This window comes from Sturnira hondurensis, unplaced genomic scaffold, assembly GCF_014824575.4.
Source record: "Sturnira hondurensis isolate 20B ecotype Veracruz unplaced genomic scaffold, ASM1482457v3 Scaffold0018525, whole genome shotgun sequence".
Classification (NCBI taxonomy): domain Eukaryota; kingdom Metazoa; phylum Chordata; class Mammalia; order Chiroptera; family Phyllostomidae; genus Sturnira; species Sturnira hondurensis.
In genome coordinates, this window is record NW_028091156.1 from 218,466 (window position 1) to 236,950 (window position 18,485).

General features: G+C 42.1%; 1 protein-coding gene across 1 annotated transcript in view; it reads left to right on the top strand.

Moving 5' to 3' along the window:
- SDCCAG8 (SHH signaling and ciliogenesis regulator SDCCAG8) overlaps positions 1–18,485 on the top strand; it is a 182,453-nt gene that overhangs the window by 95,119 nt on the left and 68,849 nt on the right. Inside the window, exon 14 of the mRNA XM_037069536.1 lies at positions 16,953–17,080. Within this exon, the coding sequence (XP_036925431.1) occupies positions 16,953–17,080 (128 nt within the window). The remainder of the gene's footprint in view (positions 1–16,952; positions 17,081–18,485) is intronic.

The following is an 18,485-nucleotide window of genomic DNA, read 5'->3' on the forward strand; positions in this document are numbered from 1 at the left end:
GTCAGCTCTCGTCTTCACCTCCCGGCGCCCTTAGAAACGGCTTTTCTGTTCTGTCGAGCATCCTGGCAACTCTGCTTCAATGCCTCTGCGTTTCTCTTCTGTAAAATTTGTTTAAGGTGTCGGCATCAAGCTATCTAAAACTTTTCCTTAGTTTTTCTATTTCAAAAACAATATCAGCATATCACATTCAGCAGATAAATATAAACAGTACTCTCGAATTCCTTAAAGGATCCATGTATAAGAGTAATCACAATAGTAGTTCCCTTCTGTATTTATGGAGGGGAAAATGCGTGTGTGTGCGCGCACATTCATGCATCTGTGTGCGACTGTGATGTTAAACTGAGTGTTTTTCATTTGTTTGTGTTCTTACCATACAAATTTTCCCAAACAAGCCTATGAGTATGTTTTTGAAATGCAATTTGCTAAGTACGAGGAGCTCCTTGCCGGTGACTTAAGCACCCTCTATTAAACCAGCAATTCTCTCATACGTTCTTCTTTTATATAGCAAGTCAGACTGTGGAAGTGATCAAATTACCAGCACCCTTCCCGCGCTTTTAACAAGCAGGGATCCAGGTAACTGGACCTCCATCAGACACTGAAGGGAAAAAACACCCAGTAAAGGACTAACAAACTTTCTGGGTACAGGAGACACCACTATGTCTGAGGTTTTCCCCACATAGAGAGAGATTATTTGGAAATAATGTTTTAGGAAGATGAAAGAGAAAGCACTTCTCAGAAAACATGTTCTGTGTTCCAAATCCATATCTGTATACAGATTCGTAATTATGTTTTCCACATATTACATAAGAATGATTTATAGGGTACAGGGCATTTTGGAGATGGGCAGTAAAACTGAAACAGATCTGAATCAGAATGTCTGTGTCCTCGGATTTTGGTCTGTCTTGCTTGTTCTTAGGTTTTTGCTTTTATATTTTAGCATCACAATCATTGTGTTTAACCCATCTGAAAAACTGCTCTGGTAAAGTATTTTTTATGAATTATAAATATTTAATCAATCAAAATATTAAGATACAAATTTTAAGTTACAAGTTTTTAGACTGCTTTTATTCATAAAACCTGCACTCAATTTTGTGTCAATGAGAAAAGCTTGAATTTTTATTTTTTCCAAAAAGAATTTAGGACATTTTACAGACTTGATTAATTTTGCTTAATGAAATAATCTTGAGATAATTCTTCATACTGTCACAGCAGCATTATAAATAAAATGCCATTTGGATTCACATTTATCTTCAAACATTTGCTCTGGTTAAAATGTTTGCCGTATATTTTCTCCTAAAAAGTGATCTCTCTTTTTATTATTAAGGCATTTGAGTCGAGGGATTGGTTTTTTCTAAAGAACGTGATTGTCTAAAATATAGGTACATAACTCAACATAGAGTGATTTTATGTCTGATTTATGAAGGAGGGTGAGTACTTAATAGCTTTAGGTGACAGAGAATAAATTCAATTGAGAGCACAATTTTTTAAACTCCAAATTTCAAGGAGTTTATTTGTTTCTCAGAATGGCCAACTGATACAACTTATAATTCTTTAGATAGATCATGTGTTTGTTGGTAGAGTATATCTGAGTTTTATTTAAGCAGAACTGCTTATTTTTTAATGATGGAATGTAAAATGTACATGATTTGATTTGTATACCATGGGTTAAGTTTTTCAAAGCAGTGATGGAACTGTATGTCAATATATAGCTTATAATTGAAATGGTACATATTTGTACATTTTAAGCATTTCAGTGTAAAATTTCTTAACTGGAATACTCTTTTTCTTGGCTAATTCATTAGTGAAAATATTTATCCCTCAAGTTAATGCTATATAGTATGAAGCCATTTTTATATAGTGTAAGCTTGTTTATGATATTTTGATTTCACTTTAAAACTTCTTTTTTGCTTCCGATGCCTTAGTTCCTACTCGATATAATAAGAAGTGCAGAGACACATGAAGGAAGTATACATATCAGCTGTCTGCCTTTACAAATGATCATTAAAACACCCTCTCTTACTACTTTGACTCCAAATTATTGTCTTCCCGAACCCAAAAGTAATTTTCACAAGTACATTACACAACAGAGCTTCATCTTCTGCTGGTTAGCCGTGGAGGATTGAAATCCACGCCGACAGTTCATTTGACAATGACCTTGAGGGGCTTTGCTTCTTGAAGAAGAAAGCAGAAGCTTGCGGTAAACAAAGTTCACTTCTGACAGATGGATTGAATGACAGAAAGGTTGCGAGTGCCAGAATAGCCCTGGCAAAGGAGGAAATGTTCAGTGGAATCCAACAGGAGAGGAGGTGTGAACAGGTGCAGGGTTGCTGACGGAAGGGGAACCAGATGGAAGGAGCCAGAGCCAGTTTATTTAAAGGAAAAGGCAGAAAACATTGAAAGGCTGTGCGATCAGTGGCTAAAAGTGCTCGTAGAGGAAGGTAAAAATTCACAAAGCAAAACTGCACAGTGGGGTAGCTAACACTTAGCATAATGGTAGTAATTTGTGAGTTTCGCTTGGAAGTTGCAATTGAAGTACGTTTATCTTGGCTCTTGACACCATCAAGTAGAGATATTTAAAAGTTGTTTATTTTTTTTAAGTTTCTAAGCTTCCCAAAATCCATCCATTAATTTAATTTTTTCCAGCCAGACGCTCCATTGCGATAATACTAAAATTGTGTCGTCAGCAAGGAAAAGGAAAAAAAAAATTAAGTGAAGGTTAACATCTCATTCAAATGTATCTGGTGCCTGCCTCAGTTCTGTTTGCACGTGGGAAGCCCGTGCATCCCTTTGCTGAGCGGCATCTGTAATATCTAAGAAATTTGCGATGTTAGGATAGATGTCGGTTGCTTTTGTTGTGGTGGGTCTTTGCTCATTTTGCCAAGTCCAGCGCGTTGGTTTGGTCTGGAATGATGCTCTCCGAGATACTCGTTTGCCTGCCCTGATATGTGGGCTAATTTCTGTGGCTGAGGTTGACCCGATTTCTGTTGACTTTCAGTGACCTGCCTTCAGGCAGACACCTGCAAACTCAAGTAGCGTGGACAATGGGAAAAGAAGACAGTGGGGCAGGGAGGAGGACTTCCTTATTTTCTTAGACCTATTAAAATTAAACTCTCTCTCTCTCTCTGCAAACCCAAGACACCTTTTCTAATCATCTGCCCGGACACATGCACGCCATTTACGTGGGTCCCTGTCTACTGCTGTTGTCTGTAAAAACTTCATTAAATTGCTGATCAAGAGATGCCAACTGAGGAGGAGCTGTTATGAAACAGTCACCAGGAAGGACAATGAAAAGGCACAATTATTTTCAGATTTTTATGGTGTAGTAATTTACACACAAAGATTGATACTCCAAGCAAATTCAACACACACTCTATTCACATCCTCCCTCTCAGCAGCTTGGATCAAAAGATTACATTTGACTAGGGTGGGGTGTTCGGGGACATTGTGACTTCAGGGAGAAGGTTTATGATCCATGGCATGGTTTTGTCAGTAAAAAAAAAAAAAAAGAACTGAAATGGGATTAGCAGTTATAGATGTTTACTTAACGCTTACATGGTTTATGGAGATCAACATTTTTGGTCCTTTTATTTTAAAGACTGAATGAGACTACATACAACTTATCTATTTGAAAAAAATGGTGATTTCTTCTAATAAGAGAAATTGATAACCATATTTGAAAGTCAGCTTCAAAATGCCTTCTTTCCCCCCATCTGTTAAGAAGTTACCATCTACTAGACAGTCTTTTTCATGTAAAATTTTACATAGAATTGGTTGGACCTACTTGCTCTAATTGTAACGTACTGATGTTGCCGTCTCTTCCACCATAGTTACTGAGCACCTTTATACAATAATGCTACTAGCGTGGTGTGCTGTGTGAGCTGACCCCAGAAACCTTCCCTGAAGGATGGGATTCAGCTTGAAAGGGAGGAAAAGGGAACTGCAGCAATTAGTGTTATCATTCGCTATCCGTACTACAAATTAACACGCCAGCTCTGTAGGTACAGCTACTAGCTTTCTGGAAACACATAAACCTTTGTACCCAGCATGCTGGTTTATATCGTAGAGGTCTGGAATTGTTTGTGAAAGAAGAGATAACAAGTGAATTGCTGGTAAACAAACATTCATGGAACATTTTTTATTGAATGCAGGTTCTCTTGCAGTTACACTAGGCACTGTATATTTTTTAAGTGAACAGGGCATGATTCTTCTTTATAGATATCCTACAACCTAATGGACACAAAGTTAAGGTTAATTTAGCTACATTGTGTGTGTGTGTGTGTATGTGTGTGTGTGAAATCTAAAAAGCTGCATGTAGTTTTATAAACTTTTCTGGACACAAGATCATTGTAAATGAATGACTTAATGAAACTACCCGTCTAGTCCAACAATCATTGTAATACATTAGGATGGAGATGCAGAGAAGCTAAGCAACTTGCCCAACGTCAACAGTTATTTTTAGTAGAAGCTGAAAGTAGATTCCGCATTTTCTTGTTCTTCATCTTGTTCTTCCTTGTCATCCACATCTGACTCTTTTTTCTTCATGGACAATACGACTTATTTGAAGAAACCCATTAGAATCTTTCTTTACAAGTCTTGCACAATCTGTTGCTGAAGGGAAATGATTTTCTTTTTGGATCCTGATACATAGTAACTAGTTCTTGAAAGAAAAACAAGGAGCATTAGTTCCCAACAGCAATTACAGCTCTTTGGAAAGCTCCTTCCAGGAGCACATTACTCACATTAACTCAGTCTCCAAACGGGCTTTCGGGGAGATGCTGCCAGGAGCCCCGTTATACCGAAAGAAAACAGGCATCTGGAGGTCGGTGTCTTGACCAAGGTCATGGCGCCACCCATTGATGGAGCTGAGATCCAAGTCAGGGCAGTCAGTTTCCAGAATCGAGTCTCGTCCATTCTGTGCCTCTGACGGTGCATGTTGTGGAAACACAGGTCCTGTGATCCGTTCCTTTGGGAAAGTTGGAGCACACAGGGGCCGTGACGGCAGGATGGCCCAAAGCCTTTAATAGGCTTGGTGACTGTCTTTGAGAGGAGTTCGGTTTCCAGGGTTGTCCAAATTTATGTGATTTATGGAAACTTGTCTGGTAAGTTCCCACACATTTTTCAGGACTTGGCTGTAGGGGAATATACGTTGGGAAAAGCCAATCTAAATTATCTCGTGGTAGTACAGCTGAAAATTGTCCCACGGGAATTATCTGTCCTCTTACCTGGCCCGCACCTCTGGAGCCCCATTCCCCGCCAAGGCCCCCGACTCCCCTTTCATTCGTGAACAAAGCGGGGAGGTAGTTGACTTTCCGTTTGCACTCAGTCAGGCCTCTAAAACAGAAGTGAGGGTGGGGGACCATCTTTAACCATTACTTAAACCAGCGATTTTCAACTTTTTTCATCTTGTGGCACACATAAACTAATTACTAAAATTTTGAAGCACACCAAAAAACATTTTTACTGATCTGACAAAAAAAATAGGGATCATTTTGATGTGTTCACACTGGACAGCTTTTGTCGTGTTGGCTGTTGTCATTTTTTATCTGACAATCTAAGGGAAATGAGGTCAGTGGCCCTGACCAAATAGTCAGGTGGTGCACGTTTTAAACATTCCTGCAGACACCAGCTGAAAATCGCTGACAGTCAGTCACCTGTGCCGGAGTCATGTTACAGTAAGTTCTTCCATACTGGTAATAGTCTGCCTTCCTACGATAATCATTCTTGAAAATAAACTCGACCTCCCCGATGCCAGTCAGGTCCTTGAATTTGGGTACCTTTCAAAGCTTGAGTCTTAAAATACAATTTCACAGAATAATAGATTATAGATATTTTGGGATGTAAATCCTTTTAGATAATCCGCTGCCAGGAATTACTGGCACAGGTATAAAGTACAGGCCCCCAAATCAGACTCTGAAATAGACTTTATTCTCCCCAAATCCTTGGTGTTTGATGTCCCTCCGTTCTCTGTGTTTCCCTTATATATTGTGAGAGAGCAGAGCAACTGATGGGCAGTAAGTTGAGACATTTGGCAACATAATGTGTTAACTTTCCTGTAGATACACTTGAATTTATAATCACATCAAGCAGCTTCTGTTGGTGAGATTCTCTTTAGAACCATGGTCTCATAATGATAATAATGACCGGGACTGGGATTCTCACGAAGGCACGCTATGTTTAGGCCTGGGTTTCCCCCCTACACCCGTTCCTGGTTTCTTGAATTGTATTTCCAACAACAAATGAGCTCCAGCAATTTCTGTAGGGTTTTGAAACCATACACGGGCTTATTTGTATTCCACAAAGTACAGATAACGTTTTGCAAAAAGTGAAAACTACAGAGGCAACAGATGAACTCACCAGGCAGTGGGATAATTGCTACACTGGCTGCCTGATGGGCTGGCCACATGACTACAAATGTCTTGGAAAACTTTGAAAGGAGGAGTTTCTTAGAAGAAATAAGTAATTAATTTAAAATATGAGGATGATTCCTGCAGACCCTGGGAAGAAACCTGTGGGGAAAAGAATCTCTTAGAGAACTTGCTCTTTCCCATTCAGCAATTAGGGAGAGACTATTAAATGATAAAGATTTTCCCATCATATGCACATTAAATAATCAGGAATCTGTAATCCATATACATAATGACATTTGCTATAATTTGCCATGTTGGCAGTATTGAACAGTTTTTAATATGCTTTATAATTTAATTTTAAATATGAATATGTATTTTGGAAGATGCTTCACATCAGATATGATTTACAAAAAAAAAAAAAACAAAACGAGTCGTGCCTTTACCACAGCTCTAGTCATTCTTAGTTCTATCAGAATTCTCCTTTAAGTAATTCTTCAAGTAGTGGTGACTGGCTGATTTCAATGAGAATTTCACCCAGGTAAAAATCTGTTGTTTTAATAGTTTTTGCTTTTTATTAAAAAATGTAAGATTTTCTGTCTTCGCAAGGCACTTAACATTAGCAGTTTGGGGCAACACGATTATTTTGACTTCTAGAACAGCAGAGGTAAAATGACGCTTCGCTCTTGGGAAGCAGATGGAGGAGCTACCTTCACACCAGCGCCGTCCAGTAGGAATGCAATGGGAGCCACCGGATGCGACCCGCATCTGGAACTAAAATCTCTAATCGCCCCGTTTTAACAAGAAGCAAGTGAAACTCGTTGTAATGACATCATTTATCTAACCCACTATATAGAAAATAGTATCGTGTCAACATGTAATTAATATAAATTATTTATTAGATGTCTTTAATTCTTCACCATCCAGTGTGTACTCTTCTTCACCAGATGAGTTACTTGTCTACCCCAGAAGTGGGCAAAAATGGGGATCTCCATCAGGCTTGACAAACGAACTGTTTTTGTTTTCGAGCCAAGGTTAGTCAATAGAACGCAATCCTAACGTCTGCATGCACACATACTGAGAGTGCACGTGACTTCCGCACTAGCGAAAACTCTGCCATCCTTCTCACTACGGTTCCCCACTTACTCAAACGTAGACTCCTGGTGAATACAGCCATGTGACACATAGCTACGAACCGAGACGGAAATTTAGAGGAACTTTTAAGAAGCAAATATCTATTGCAAAGCCCTTGCACTTTTCTGGGTGGAGTCAGTGGAAACTCTCCTAAGACGTCGTTTTTAGGTATTAAAAATTAAAAAAACCATTTAAAACAAAACAAAAAGCATGACCACCAATCATGGCAAAACAACCAATAAAGAATGACAAGAAGCAGATCGCCAGGCCTCTATGCTTTCTGGTTCTTCAGAACAGCATCTGAGGCCTTCTGTGCAACAAAGATCGAATGCCTCCCGTTTCCAGCCACTGCGACCCACGTGAAGATGCTGGGGTGAGCAGCGGCCCCTGGGAGCTCACCAGGGGCAGGAAGAGCAGCAGCCAGCAGGCCCACCTCACCTGAAGTGATGGACCTTGATGATCAAGAAGAGCTTGTCAGACTTGTGTAGAGATGCAGGTAGAATATTTCAGAAGTAGCTCTACCGCAGATACATCCCTGTCGGTCTAACACCTGGGCATTTTTCTCAGGTGGAGTGTCTTATCTGCCAACATTCCCATCAACGAAGCTTTAATTCATGCTTGAGAAGCAAGAGATTACACAGTGTACTTAATAATTGCAGTTATTGCTACTATAGCATATTTCTGAATAAATTTATAGCCATGAAGTAACCCCTGTGTTCCACAGTTACTCATGGATCCTAGAAATTAATTTCCAAAACAATATAATAATGGAATGGAAACTCCTTTAGTCACTTGCACTGCAGTTCGACAGTGGTGGGTACAGACCCTTTGGCAGGTTATGGAAGTGCCGTTATATAGTCAAAAGCATCCTACTGATGTCTAATTTGATGTTACTCATCAGAAACGTTAATTAGTGGGAATACGTCAACAAAACTGATATGTTCCAGAGAGGAAAGGCCTGGATGGACAGAAGTGACCAGTTTACACAGAAAAGTCAGAGATGGAAAATATGAATATTTTGATGATATGAAGATGTAGAGGCTAAATCATGATCTAATTTATATTCTTTAGCCTGGTGGATGGTACTCATGGAGTTGGTAAGTAGAATTGAAGAAGGACTGACCATCCACGGGACTGATCGCTCTGTACAATCACTTAGTGCATTGGATACCTCTGAGCTACCAAAAAATGGTAAGGCTGGAAGTTACTGAGATGCGTACTCGATGACCGATCAGTCTTGGTGTCTGCCTGTGGCATCCACTACCTCTAAGAGACAATGACAGAAATTGCCCTGCCATTGCTGTAGTAATAAGTGCTCTGCCTGCTTCTGATGTTGTCCCTTCCCCATCTGTTCCCCACACTCAGCCAGAGTGATCTTTCTAAAGCTCGGGTGTGATCACAACACTCCCCTGCTTCAAACCCTACATTGGCTCCCTATTTCCCTCAGGATGAAGTCCTTAAAAATAGCTGCCTGTTCTGGCTTCTGCCTACATCTCCAGCCCCATCTTCCTTCAATCTCCCCTCCACCAACTGCTTGCTTCTACCCCACGACTTATATATTCAACCCTCCATTTGCGCCAGCACCATGTGCAATTTGCCAAAGGCACCTGCTTCCCTGTCCTCCCCGATCTTTGCACTGTGGGCTACGTCACTTGCACCAATGTTCCTCTCATTCTTTGATGGCTAATTACACCTCATATAAGCCTCCAATTTCTTAAGCTTCCTGAAGTCCTCTCTCACTGTAACTACCTATTCCCCAACTCCTGTCTGATCCACCTGTATGATATAGCAGGAATTTAGCCCTAATTTAGTGTTTACCATACCATTTTAGCAGTTCCCTCTTGTCTGTTGCCTTTACTAGACTGTGACCTTTTTGAACGTGTGGCCATGGTCCTTGCCTTGTATCCTGACACATCCCCATTCTTTCTCATGTGGCATGGAGTGGCGTTGAAGCATTTGTTGAATGATGACCGACATTGTTTGACTGAGCCCCTCGTGAGAGGCCATGGGGTGGAAAGGACACTGAACGTGGAGTGACAGGGACCCCAGATGGGTTGTGGTTCTGGCTGTGCCCCAAACTACTAGCTGCGTGGCATCAAGCAAATCTCTTATTGTCTGAGGTTGAGACGCCTCACCTGTCAAACAGAGATATCTGCTCCATCTCCCAGACCTACCAGGTTGCTGTGAAGAACAGAGAGGTCATCGGATGGGACTGTGCTTTGGAAAGTAGGAAGCACGGGCACGTGGGGGATGGGATGGTAAGAGCTGGGCTTTGTTTTAAGTAAATGCGAGTCCTGCGGAAGGTGTAATGGAGGCTGGTGATATCTAGTCAGGCACATCTTCAAGAGTTTTCTAATTATTTTGGAAACGCTGTAAGAGAACATTATTTGAGGAAAAATTATTTTGGGGATGTTTCTGTCATTTTCTTTCTTTTGTGTTTATTCTTTGAAAGAAGTCGACCTCCTTTCTATTTCTGTTTCCTTTCCTAGAAGCAACTTGTGCTTTTGTCTGATAACTTATCTTTCGATGTTGTGCTTAAAATTCTGACATACTTTTTCAGTGAAGCAAATAGGAATGCTCTTAGAAATATGCGTGATGCCATCGGTTGTTTGCCTATCTGAGGAAGTAGGGGTCACTGAATCCAACTCCTGTTGCATTTTTCTGTCCCTGTTACTTCCATCCCGGTGTTTCTACCTTGGCCTCATATGAGAACAAGCCCCTTATGCAGTAAACAGCTACGTGATCTGTGTCTCAGACATGGAAGACGTCCTGATCTCTACTAATTTTACTGTTGGTTTTATTTTATCATCATCAATAACAATAATAAATTAAATTATTGGCTAAAATAGGAATTACCCCATTTTCTTCTTTGCTTAAAAGAAGGTGCTCACACCTGTGAAGGTTATGCTCAAACCTGTGAAGATACTTAATATTTTCTCTTAACAGTTCTTCATTCGTTCATTCATTCATTCACCAAATAGTTGTTGACCACACAACTGTGTGTCAGGCACCATTCCAGGCTCTTGAGATAAATCAGTGATAAGAGCAAAGGTTTCTATTCTTCAGGCACTCAAATTCCAGGTAAGACATGCATGGCTTATCTGCCCTGAGACTCTGTGGCTTATCTGAGGGAGGAGAGGTATTTGTGAGCCTTTTAGTGATTTTGCAAAGGTCAATATGTTTTATTAAAGGAAGACACAAGTAATCAATGGTGTCAATGTAGGAGGAAGTGACCCAATAACATATGAGAGTAATGGGGAGGAGGAGAGCTAACTTGGGATTTGGGGGTCAGGAGGGACAGTGTAGGTATTAAAGCCCACATATACACGTGTGTGTAGGTCATGGAAATAAGACTCTTGTTACCTTTCAGCCTTCTCTCATGTCTCTGCATCCCTGACCAAGTAAGAGACCGAAGCATAGAAATTCAAACTGTGGACCATTATTTCAAGTCAGGTGAGCCCCAGTAATAACTGGGGGACTTTGAACAAATTGTATCACCTTTCTCAGCCTCAGCTTCTTCATTTGTAAAGTCAAGTTCGTAAGAGAGTTGCGTGAGGGTTGAATAAAGGATTACATGTAGAGAGCTTAGCTTAAAGTAAACTTTAGTACATACTATCGGTCCTTTAGGATAGGATTTTTTTCTGTCTCATTCGAATAAAGAACCCCAAGGTTAAAGGCAATGTTATTTGTCCGTGGTCACATGGGTCAACAGGAGAGGGAGGCCCTACTCTGACCCTCGAGCTCTGAGATGTCCACGGTACTCCATTTCCTCCTGAGATGTAGTTTTCCCAAAACACAAAGCGAACCAACTGAAAATGGTGTATGCATTTGAAAAAAGAAAAACCGTGAGCAAATATTTAATTCTAGTTATGAGTAGATTTGCTTTCCATTGTAGGTGAGCAATTTTGAAAGTGCTTTCTGTGTTTTCTGGGTCTGAGTAAGCGAGTAAATATGTTGAAGGTAACGGGAGCCAAATTTCTCCCTGTTGAGGAAGGAAGTTAGTTGTGAAAAGGGGGAGAATAGGTCCCACTGCGCTGTGGGGTTGGAACTGGGAACGGGGTGAATGCAGGTATATGTATTCGTACAAACACATACAGAAAGATATTTGTGTTTGTACATTTATGTGCATATCCATACCCTGGCTGTGTCTGCTGAGGTGACCGCAAAGCTGACTCCTCAGAGCGATGAGCACCTCCTAGTGACAAAACCTGGCTTCTAAATACCGTTCTCCACGAAAGAGCACATGAGCTGCTTGGACAGACACTGGTTCCAAGACGGGTGCAAGGGCAGTTCCAGACGAGATTGTCTAACGACTGTGCTGTACACCTAAAACCAGCACAAAACTATATTAGATGTAAACTGCGATTGAAAAATAAAAACTAAATAAATACACAAGATGAGCCTGGAACATCTTGTGGGGAAAGAAAGCCAGGGAGTGAACAAGAATAATAGAGACATATCATACAGGAGCCAGCTCTCGTGGTTCCCACTGGCCAAATCCAGGATAAGTCCGACATAAAAGTAAATAATGATCCTCATGGATGACCCATGACTCTGTGCTGACATCAGTGAAGTAATAAGTGAGAGACAGACAAAGCTCTCCCCTTTAGCACAATACTAACTATGAATAAGAAAGAATGCTGCAGTCGAAAAGTCCTCATTAGATGTAACACCGGGAGGGGAGAATTTGATGAGGAATAGGATGGTCTTATTACCTCCCGACAAGTTACCTGTTACATGGGTACGAACAGGGAAACGGTAACTCTGCAATGGAGAAGCCTGGGAGAGACCACCGCACCACTTACAGGCGGGCGCCAGGGAGACTAGTTCATGAAAGCCAGTCGTCTCTGTTTCTACCTAACTCTGCAACCAGTGGCAACTCCTTGGTAGCTTGAAACTGGCCGTTGTAGAAGTATTTACACTGAAAATTGGCAAATATGATAAATGAGGGACATCCCACCCCCATCCCCCGCCCCAGAGACCAATTATTAAACGTCCAGCACACCAACGGTGTTAACCAAGTTGTCAAAGGCGTTATCACCAACATTAGGACACATGGTCCTCGTGTGTGTGAGCTCACAACGGCCCCCGGCCCCTCTGCTGCTTCTCTGCAGGTCCAGCATGAGTGGCTCTTGGAGAGTGAACATGTTAGAAGCGTCCTCCTAAGTTCTGTTGCATCAGTGTGCCGTTGGCACAAAGCTCTCTCTAGTGTACAGTAAAAGGGAACCTTCCTGTAGTCAGAAAGGTGGTATGCCCAACACTGGAACTTCTGTCCCCAGTGAAAAGTGAAGGGACACGTGGCAGGTGGGACTGGTGACTCAGACCACCACTGCTCCCAGGCCTTGTTCTCAGGTTAGACTTGGGACTTGGGTCATGTCTGTCCCAGATTCACTGATGAACTTCCGGACCATGAGCAACTGTAGTGTTTGCTGTAGCTGTCGTATTAACCATGAACCCCAAAATCTTTTTAGTAAGTCATTTTTGCTCTACAGAATGAGTGTTTTTTTTTAAAGATTTTATTTATTTATCTTTAGAGAGGAAGGGAAGGAGAGAGGGAGAGGAATATCAATGTATGGTTGCCTCTCGTGATTCCCCTGCTGGGAACTAGCCTGCAACCCAGGCATGTGCCCTGACTGGGAACCGAACCACGATCTTCTGGTTCGCAGGCCCTTGCTCAATCCACTGAGCCACACCACCCAGGGCAAATGAGTGTTTTTAAGATAATAAGATTTTAAGTAATAAATGATGCAGAAAAGTTAGGCATCCAAAGCGTTGGGTTTATTCTTCAGTCCCCTTTTTTATGGGATGATAATATTGCAGACATCTTTAGAAAATATAATCGACCAGAACTGTAATTGGAAAGAGGAGGGACTAACCCTCTGTGTATACTTAGTCCGTGTTTGAGGCCCCTCCAGGGCTTGTTTACTCCTTTTAACTCTTAACTGCCAACAGGCAGCACTGGTGTGGGCCACACATGCCTGTGTGACCGCAGGGCATGGGCTAACTTGGAGGAAAGGGTGGACGTTCCTGTTCTAGTGTATTTACTCCTTCAATAATCAGCTCTACTGGGGTAAATTTACATAGCATAAAAATCAATCACTATAAGTGTGCAATTAAATGTATTTTGATGAGTACCTAGTTTGGAGCATAAGAAACATGCTACACAACATCTCCATCAGCACATAAAATTCCCTTGGGCCTGTCCCCTGCCTCCGGGTCCTGGCCACACTCATCCAGCACTCTGGTGTGTGGGTTTCTAGAATGTCATTTAAATGAAGTCATCAGTGTGTCCTAGGTGTCTGGCTGCTTGAAGCATATGCTTTTGAGGCTCATCCCGTGTTGTAGGTAACAGCAGCTCGACCCTTTGTGTCCCTGCCATTGAGAGGAATTCTTTGTAAGGCTACACGGCACTTTGTTTATCCACTTAGCAGTTCACAGACACTTAGGTTGTTTCCAGTGCTTAGCCATTATGAATAAATCTTTCGGTCTCATTTTAATAATAACCAAGAAATTCTTTGCCACCATAGCTTTCATTATGATTTGTAAAATCTGGGAAACCACAAGTCTGGTTGAATGAGATCATCGTGTTTTGAGAACTGAATGGAAATTGGTTGGGAAAACTGGCTTAGCTCTTCTTTCTGGGTCTCTTAAACTTAGCTGGAAATAACCTCTCGTCTCTTATGCTCTGGTAGTTTGTCCCTTCTGCCTTTCTTGGGGTGTATTTCACCACTGTCTTTCACTTAGTAGACTTATATAAATATTCAATTGCATTCATTTGGATTTTTCTTTCATCTCTTCCTTGGATACCTAAGTGGTTCTAATGAATTCTTTCAATCCATTATTGCATCCCCCCAGAGAGTTATAAAATAAGTTTCCCTAAATCACAGAGTTTCAAACCTCACCTCTGCCTTTACATCCCTGACAAGGTGATGTTTGAGCAGATTTTTAATTATTTAGGACCCTCTTTTTTTCCAACTGTCACATGAGAGGATTTGAGGAAACAAATTTGATTCCCCTTCAGTTCTACCATTCTAAGATTTTATGAAAAGCCTACTATGTTGGAAAGAGCCTGCAAGGAGAGCAAACAACACAGTGGGAAGGGAGAGGAAGGAGGTAGGAGATCAAAAGTATGCCAAGTTTTTATGCAGTGAAAAATAAAATGTGTGTTTTCTTAAACAGAGTGAAAGAAACAAAAGTTGACGGGTAACTCAACATCTGTTGGTAGCGTGGTCTTTTAAACTGTTGTGTTAGGAGAACCACTATAACCATGGTTCTTTCTCTTCGGTGAACTTTGGGTATCAGTAATTAGGCAGCTTCTCCTGCTAAAAATGAATGATGAGGCTGCCAACCCCTTCATGTAAGGGGACCTCAGGTGCAGTTGCAAAAACAGGCCCCATTATGCCTGTTGTCTCTGTATTACTATGAATCATTTCCCTCTTCACTCTCCATGGGTACTGGTTCTAAGCAATGCATCGTGTGGCCATCCGATTGTTAGGGACCTCGGAGCCCCAGGTTCTCCCTCCCTACATCCCCTGCTCTACGTTGGGTCTGATGTGGGGACATTACTCATGGAAAGGGCCCACAATGCTCTTTCGAGGCTGACTCACTGAGCAGCGTGGTTCCCAGCTGGCCATTAGAGCTGTCTCTTCTAGATGTTCTGTTCTAACCCAGCCACAAAGTTTGTGCCTGTGAAACCAGGACTTGAGCAGATTCTCCAGCTTCATGTATAGACAGACCACAGCCTGCCTTCCCGGTATGGAAAGGCTATAAGAATGTCCATTCAGTAAACACTCTCTGCTCATGTCCTGTGTACCAAGTACAGGGAACGGAAAGACAAAGATGACAAAGAAGGCTGATGTGTAAACCAGGAACTAAAGTGGGATAATGCTGTGTTAGTAGGATGTAAACATATGCGACATATATTGAAGTTACTGAAAAAAGAATGGTTTATTTAGGGAAAAAAGTGGAAGGGGGGAAATTTTGAGCAGGCCTTAAAAAGAAGTACTCAGAGCAGGGACAGGGTCTGGGCAGGGGGGGTGATAAAGCGGGTGAGGGAGACATCCCAGGAAACCAAAAAGGCATGCGATGATCCAAGGCCAGAAATACGCAGCGTGACTGGGGAGGCAAAACACGCCGCAGCCTGACGATGCATTTGTTGTGATGCACCAGTTTGGGGCTGAGTCTCAGGCAAGACCTTGGAGCAAATCCAAGGGGGTGTCATTATTAGAAGCACCAGAAGGGACCTTTTTCACATTTTTCAGCGTGGACCCCTGATGGTTCCATTTGAGTGCGGTGTGGGCGTATTTTCATTCTGGAATTTTACACTCCGACATTACCACATGCATTGACCAAGTTCAATGCAGGCTTTCCTTATGGTGCTTTATAATTAGAAGCCAGCGACTCGAAGTTCCGCAGCGGTACATACACTAGTAGTGATAGCTTTATGGGATTGTTTATTTTTAGTTTGGCAAAGGCAAGGCAGTAAATATCTCAATTAGTAAACTAAAGCAGCATGGATGAGAAATGCCCACAAGGGGATCAGGATTAGAAAGAGCTGAGCCAGTGAATTGAAGGAAACCCTTGTCTCCCTCATATTTACAGCGCGGAGAACCAACACAGGGCGCATGCGCACACAGTGTCGGCACCCGCGGTGCGGCCCGCCAGGAGGCCCTGGCGTCCTGCAGGTTCTAGTGTTCCGGAAGCCTCCCTCTTCCGGAGTCGCTGTGATTGGACGTTGACCATCCGGTCCCAGCGGGTTGAGTCAATATCCAGTCACAGTGGGATGGCATAGTGTCTTTGACTGTGTGGGCTCCTCGCCCTGCAGTTTCAGTGGGACCCAAAAAGGAATTTTATGATGAAGTGCTGGGGAAATTGTTCATGTTGTATCCATACACACACACACACACACACATACATATATATTTACATTACATGACCCAGTGTGTGAAAATATTTAACACGTGGTACTGCAGAATCCTTTACTTGCCTCTGGATAGCATCTCCTACATTACATTGGAGATTCCATTTTAGGTTGGGGAGGAAAAGGAGAGGCGATCTACAAACCTTCGTTTCCAGAATTCCAGTTTGGGCGTGTGGAGCCTGCTATTTCTGTGACTCCAGAATCTTTGGGAAATATTAAGCAGCCATCAGATAAAAGACTCACTACTGTGGTACAAAACCTTAAGCATGTTAGAGCGGAAGGAGTTTGTGTTTTCAAGTTCCAAAGTACCATTACTTTTCCATTTTGAATGTTGCAGACTTAGTCCATTTGGATTTATGGTATGTATTTAACGTACCATAAAGGTCCTTTGGATTTTCCCCCTAAATGGGGGCTGGCGGGGGCTGAGTGGAGAGACCAACGTCTTCTTATGCTGAACAATTCCTGCGTATCAGCTCTCTGCGGTCTGCAGGGAAATGATGGGGGCGCGTCCATCTGTAGGCTGAATTTCTGTCTGTCTCCTCTCTGCTCTGTAGACTGGAAAAAGAGAGCATTCAGCAGAGCTGTTGCAGTGAAGCAAAGGCCCAAGCCCTTCAGGCCCGGCAAAGAGAGCAGGAGCTGACACAGAAGATGCAGCAAATGGAGGCCCAGCATGACAAAACTGGTAGGTGGTGGGGAGAGATTAGAGCCGGGGCGCGGGCTCCCGGGCCAGGCCCACGCCTCACTGTGAAATGACATCAGGAACACCTGTAACCTTTGGCTGGCCGAAGGGAGCAGATGCTAACTACACCGGAGATTCCGAATTACATATTAGTTAGCGTTTAAAAGAGAAAAGGGAAAGTATTGCCCACTGTCTGTTGATTTCAGAGTGCTGCTCTCACATCTGCTGCACCATCTGGATTATGAGTTTATTTACCTGTGTTCAAGAAACGTAAAGCTGAGAGAGACCACAACAAAGTAGAAAAACAAAGGGCTTGTTTTTGGCTGCGTTTTCAGGCACACATGTTATATAAAGAAAATAGCATCAGAAGCTCTGCGGGAAATGCTCTGAGCTTCCAGTTAAAGTCTCCTGAATAGCATTGAACAGTTCCCACAGCACACACATTATAGCTACTCTAAAAGCCTAATGAGTTTGCTTCAGCATCCAAACTGGAGAAAAGCTTTCGCCATTAATCGGTTCTTAATTCACTGTCGCAGCTGGATGTCATTCAGTGGCTCCAAATTGATATGTTCCTTTATTTAATCTTTGCAGCTTCGAACATTTTTAGCATTTGTATGATGTCCCCACCTCCCCCCCTCCACCAGCCCAATCGAGAGTGATGTTTAATCCTTTGCATTCTTCAAGTTCTCACAACTGCTGTTAAAATTCACTAATACAAGGCATTGACCACAGCTGGCAGCTTGGCTAAAAATTGCCATCTCTCATCACACTGGCGCCATTCTGCAGGCTGAGCTGGCCAGTAACTCCTTACCTTTCATTTGAAAGTAAAATGCACTTGGAAAAATAGGCAGTTTGATGTGTTCAGTCGGAGCATTATGTAGTTCTTTTCACTTCTGAGTTGGGTGTTCGCAGACAGTGTCAGTCAAAACAAGGCAGCGTTGCTCATTATAATTCCACACCACATACTCGGAGCTGATTGTCCTATTAAAACAAAGTTTAATTGATCCCGTCTCTTCCAGAAAGACGCTGCTTACTTTCTGGTGCTTTAATTTATTTTGCTTTGTGTACGCACTATGCTTTTTTGCTGAAATTGAAAAGGAATAAAGGGCCTTACACTTGAAAGTCATTTTCCCATCGTGTAACGTATGCTGTGTTTGGTGCCAGACTAATAAAGTACCGCTCACCCTACATTGCAGGTGAAAAATTGCTAACGTGAAATTCGCGCAATAATCTCGTCACTTACAAAGAGGCAAATGTTACTGTGACTTGTAATTCGCTCCAGCACCTTCCGTAGAGACTTGCTTCTACCAGCGTTTGGCTAGGAAAAAATGAAATTTCTCCAGACTCAAGATGTTTTTCACAGGAAAAAAAAAAGAGGAAATTATAGGCTAAGTTATTGTTTATAAGC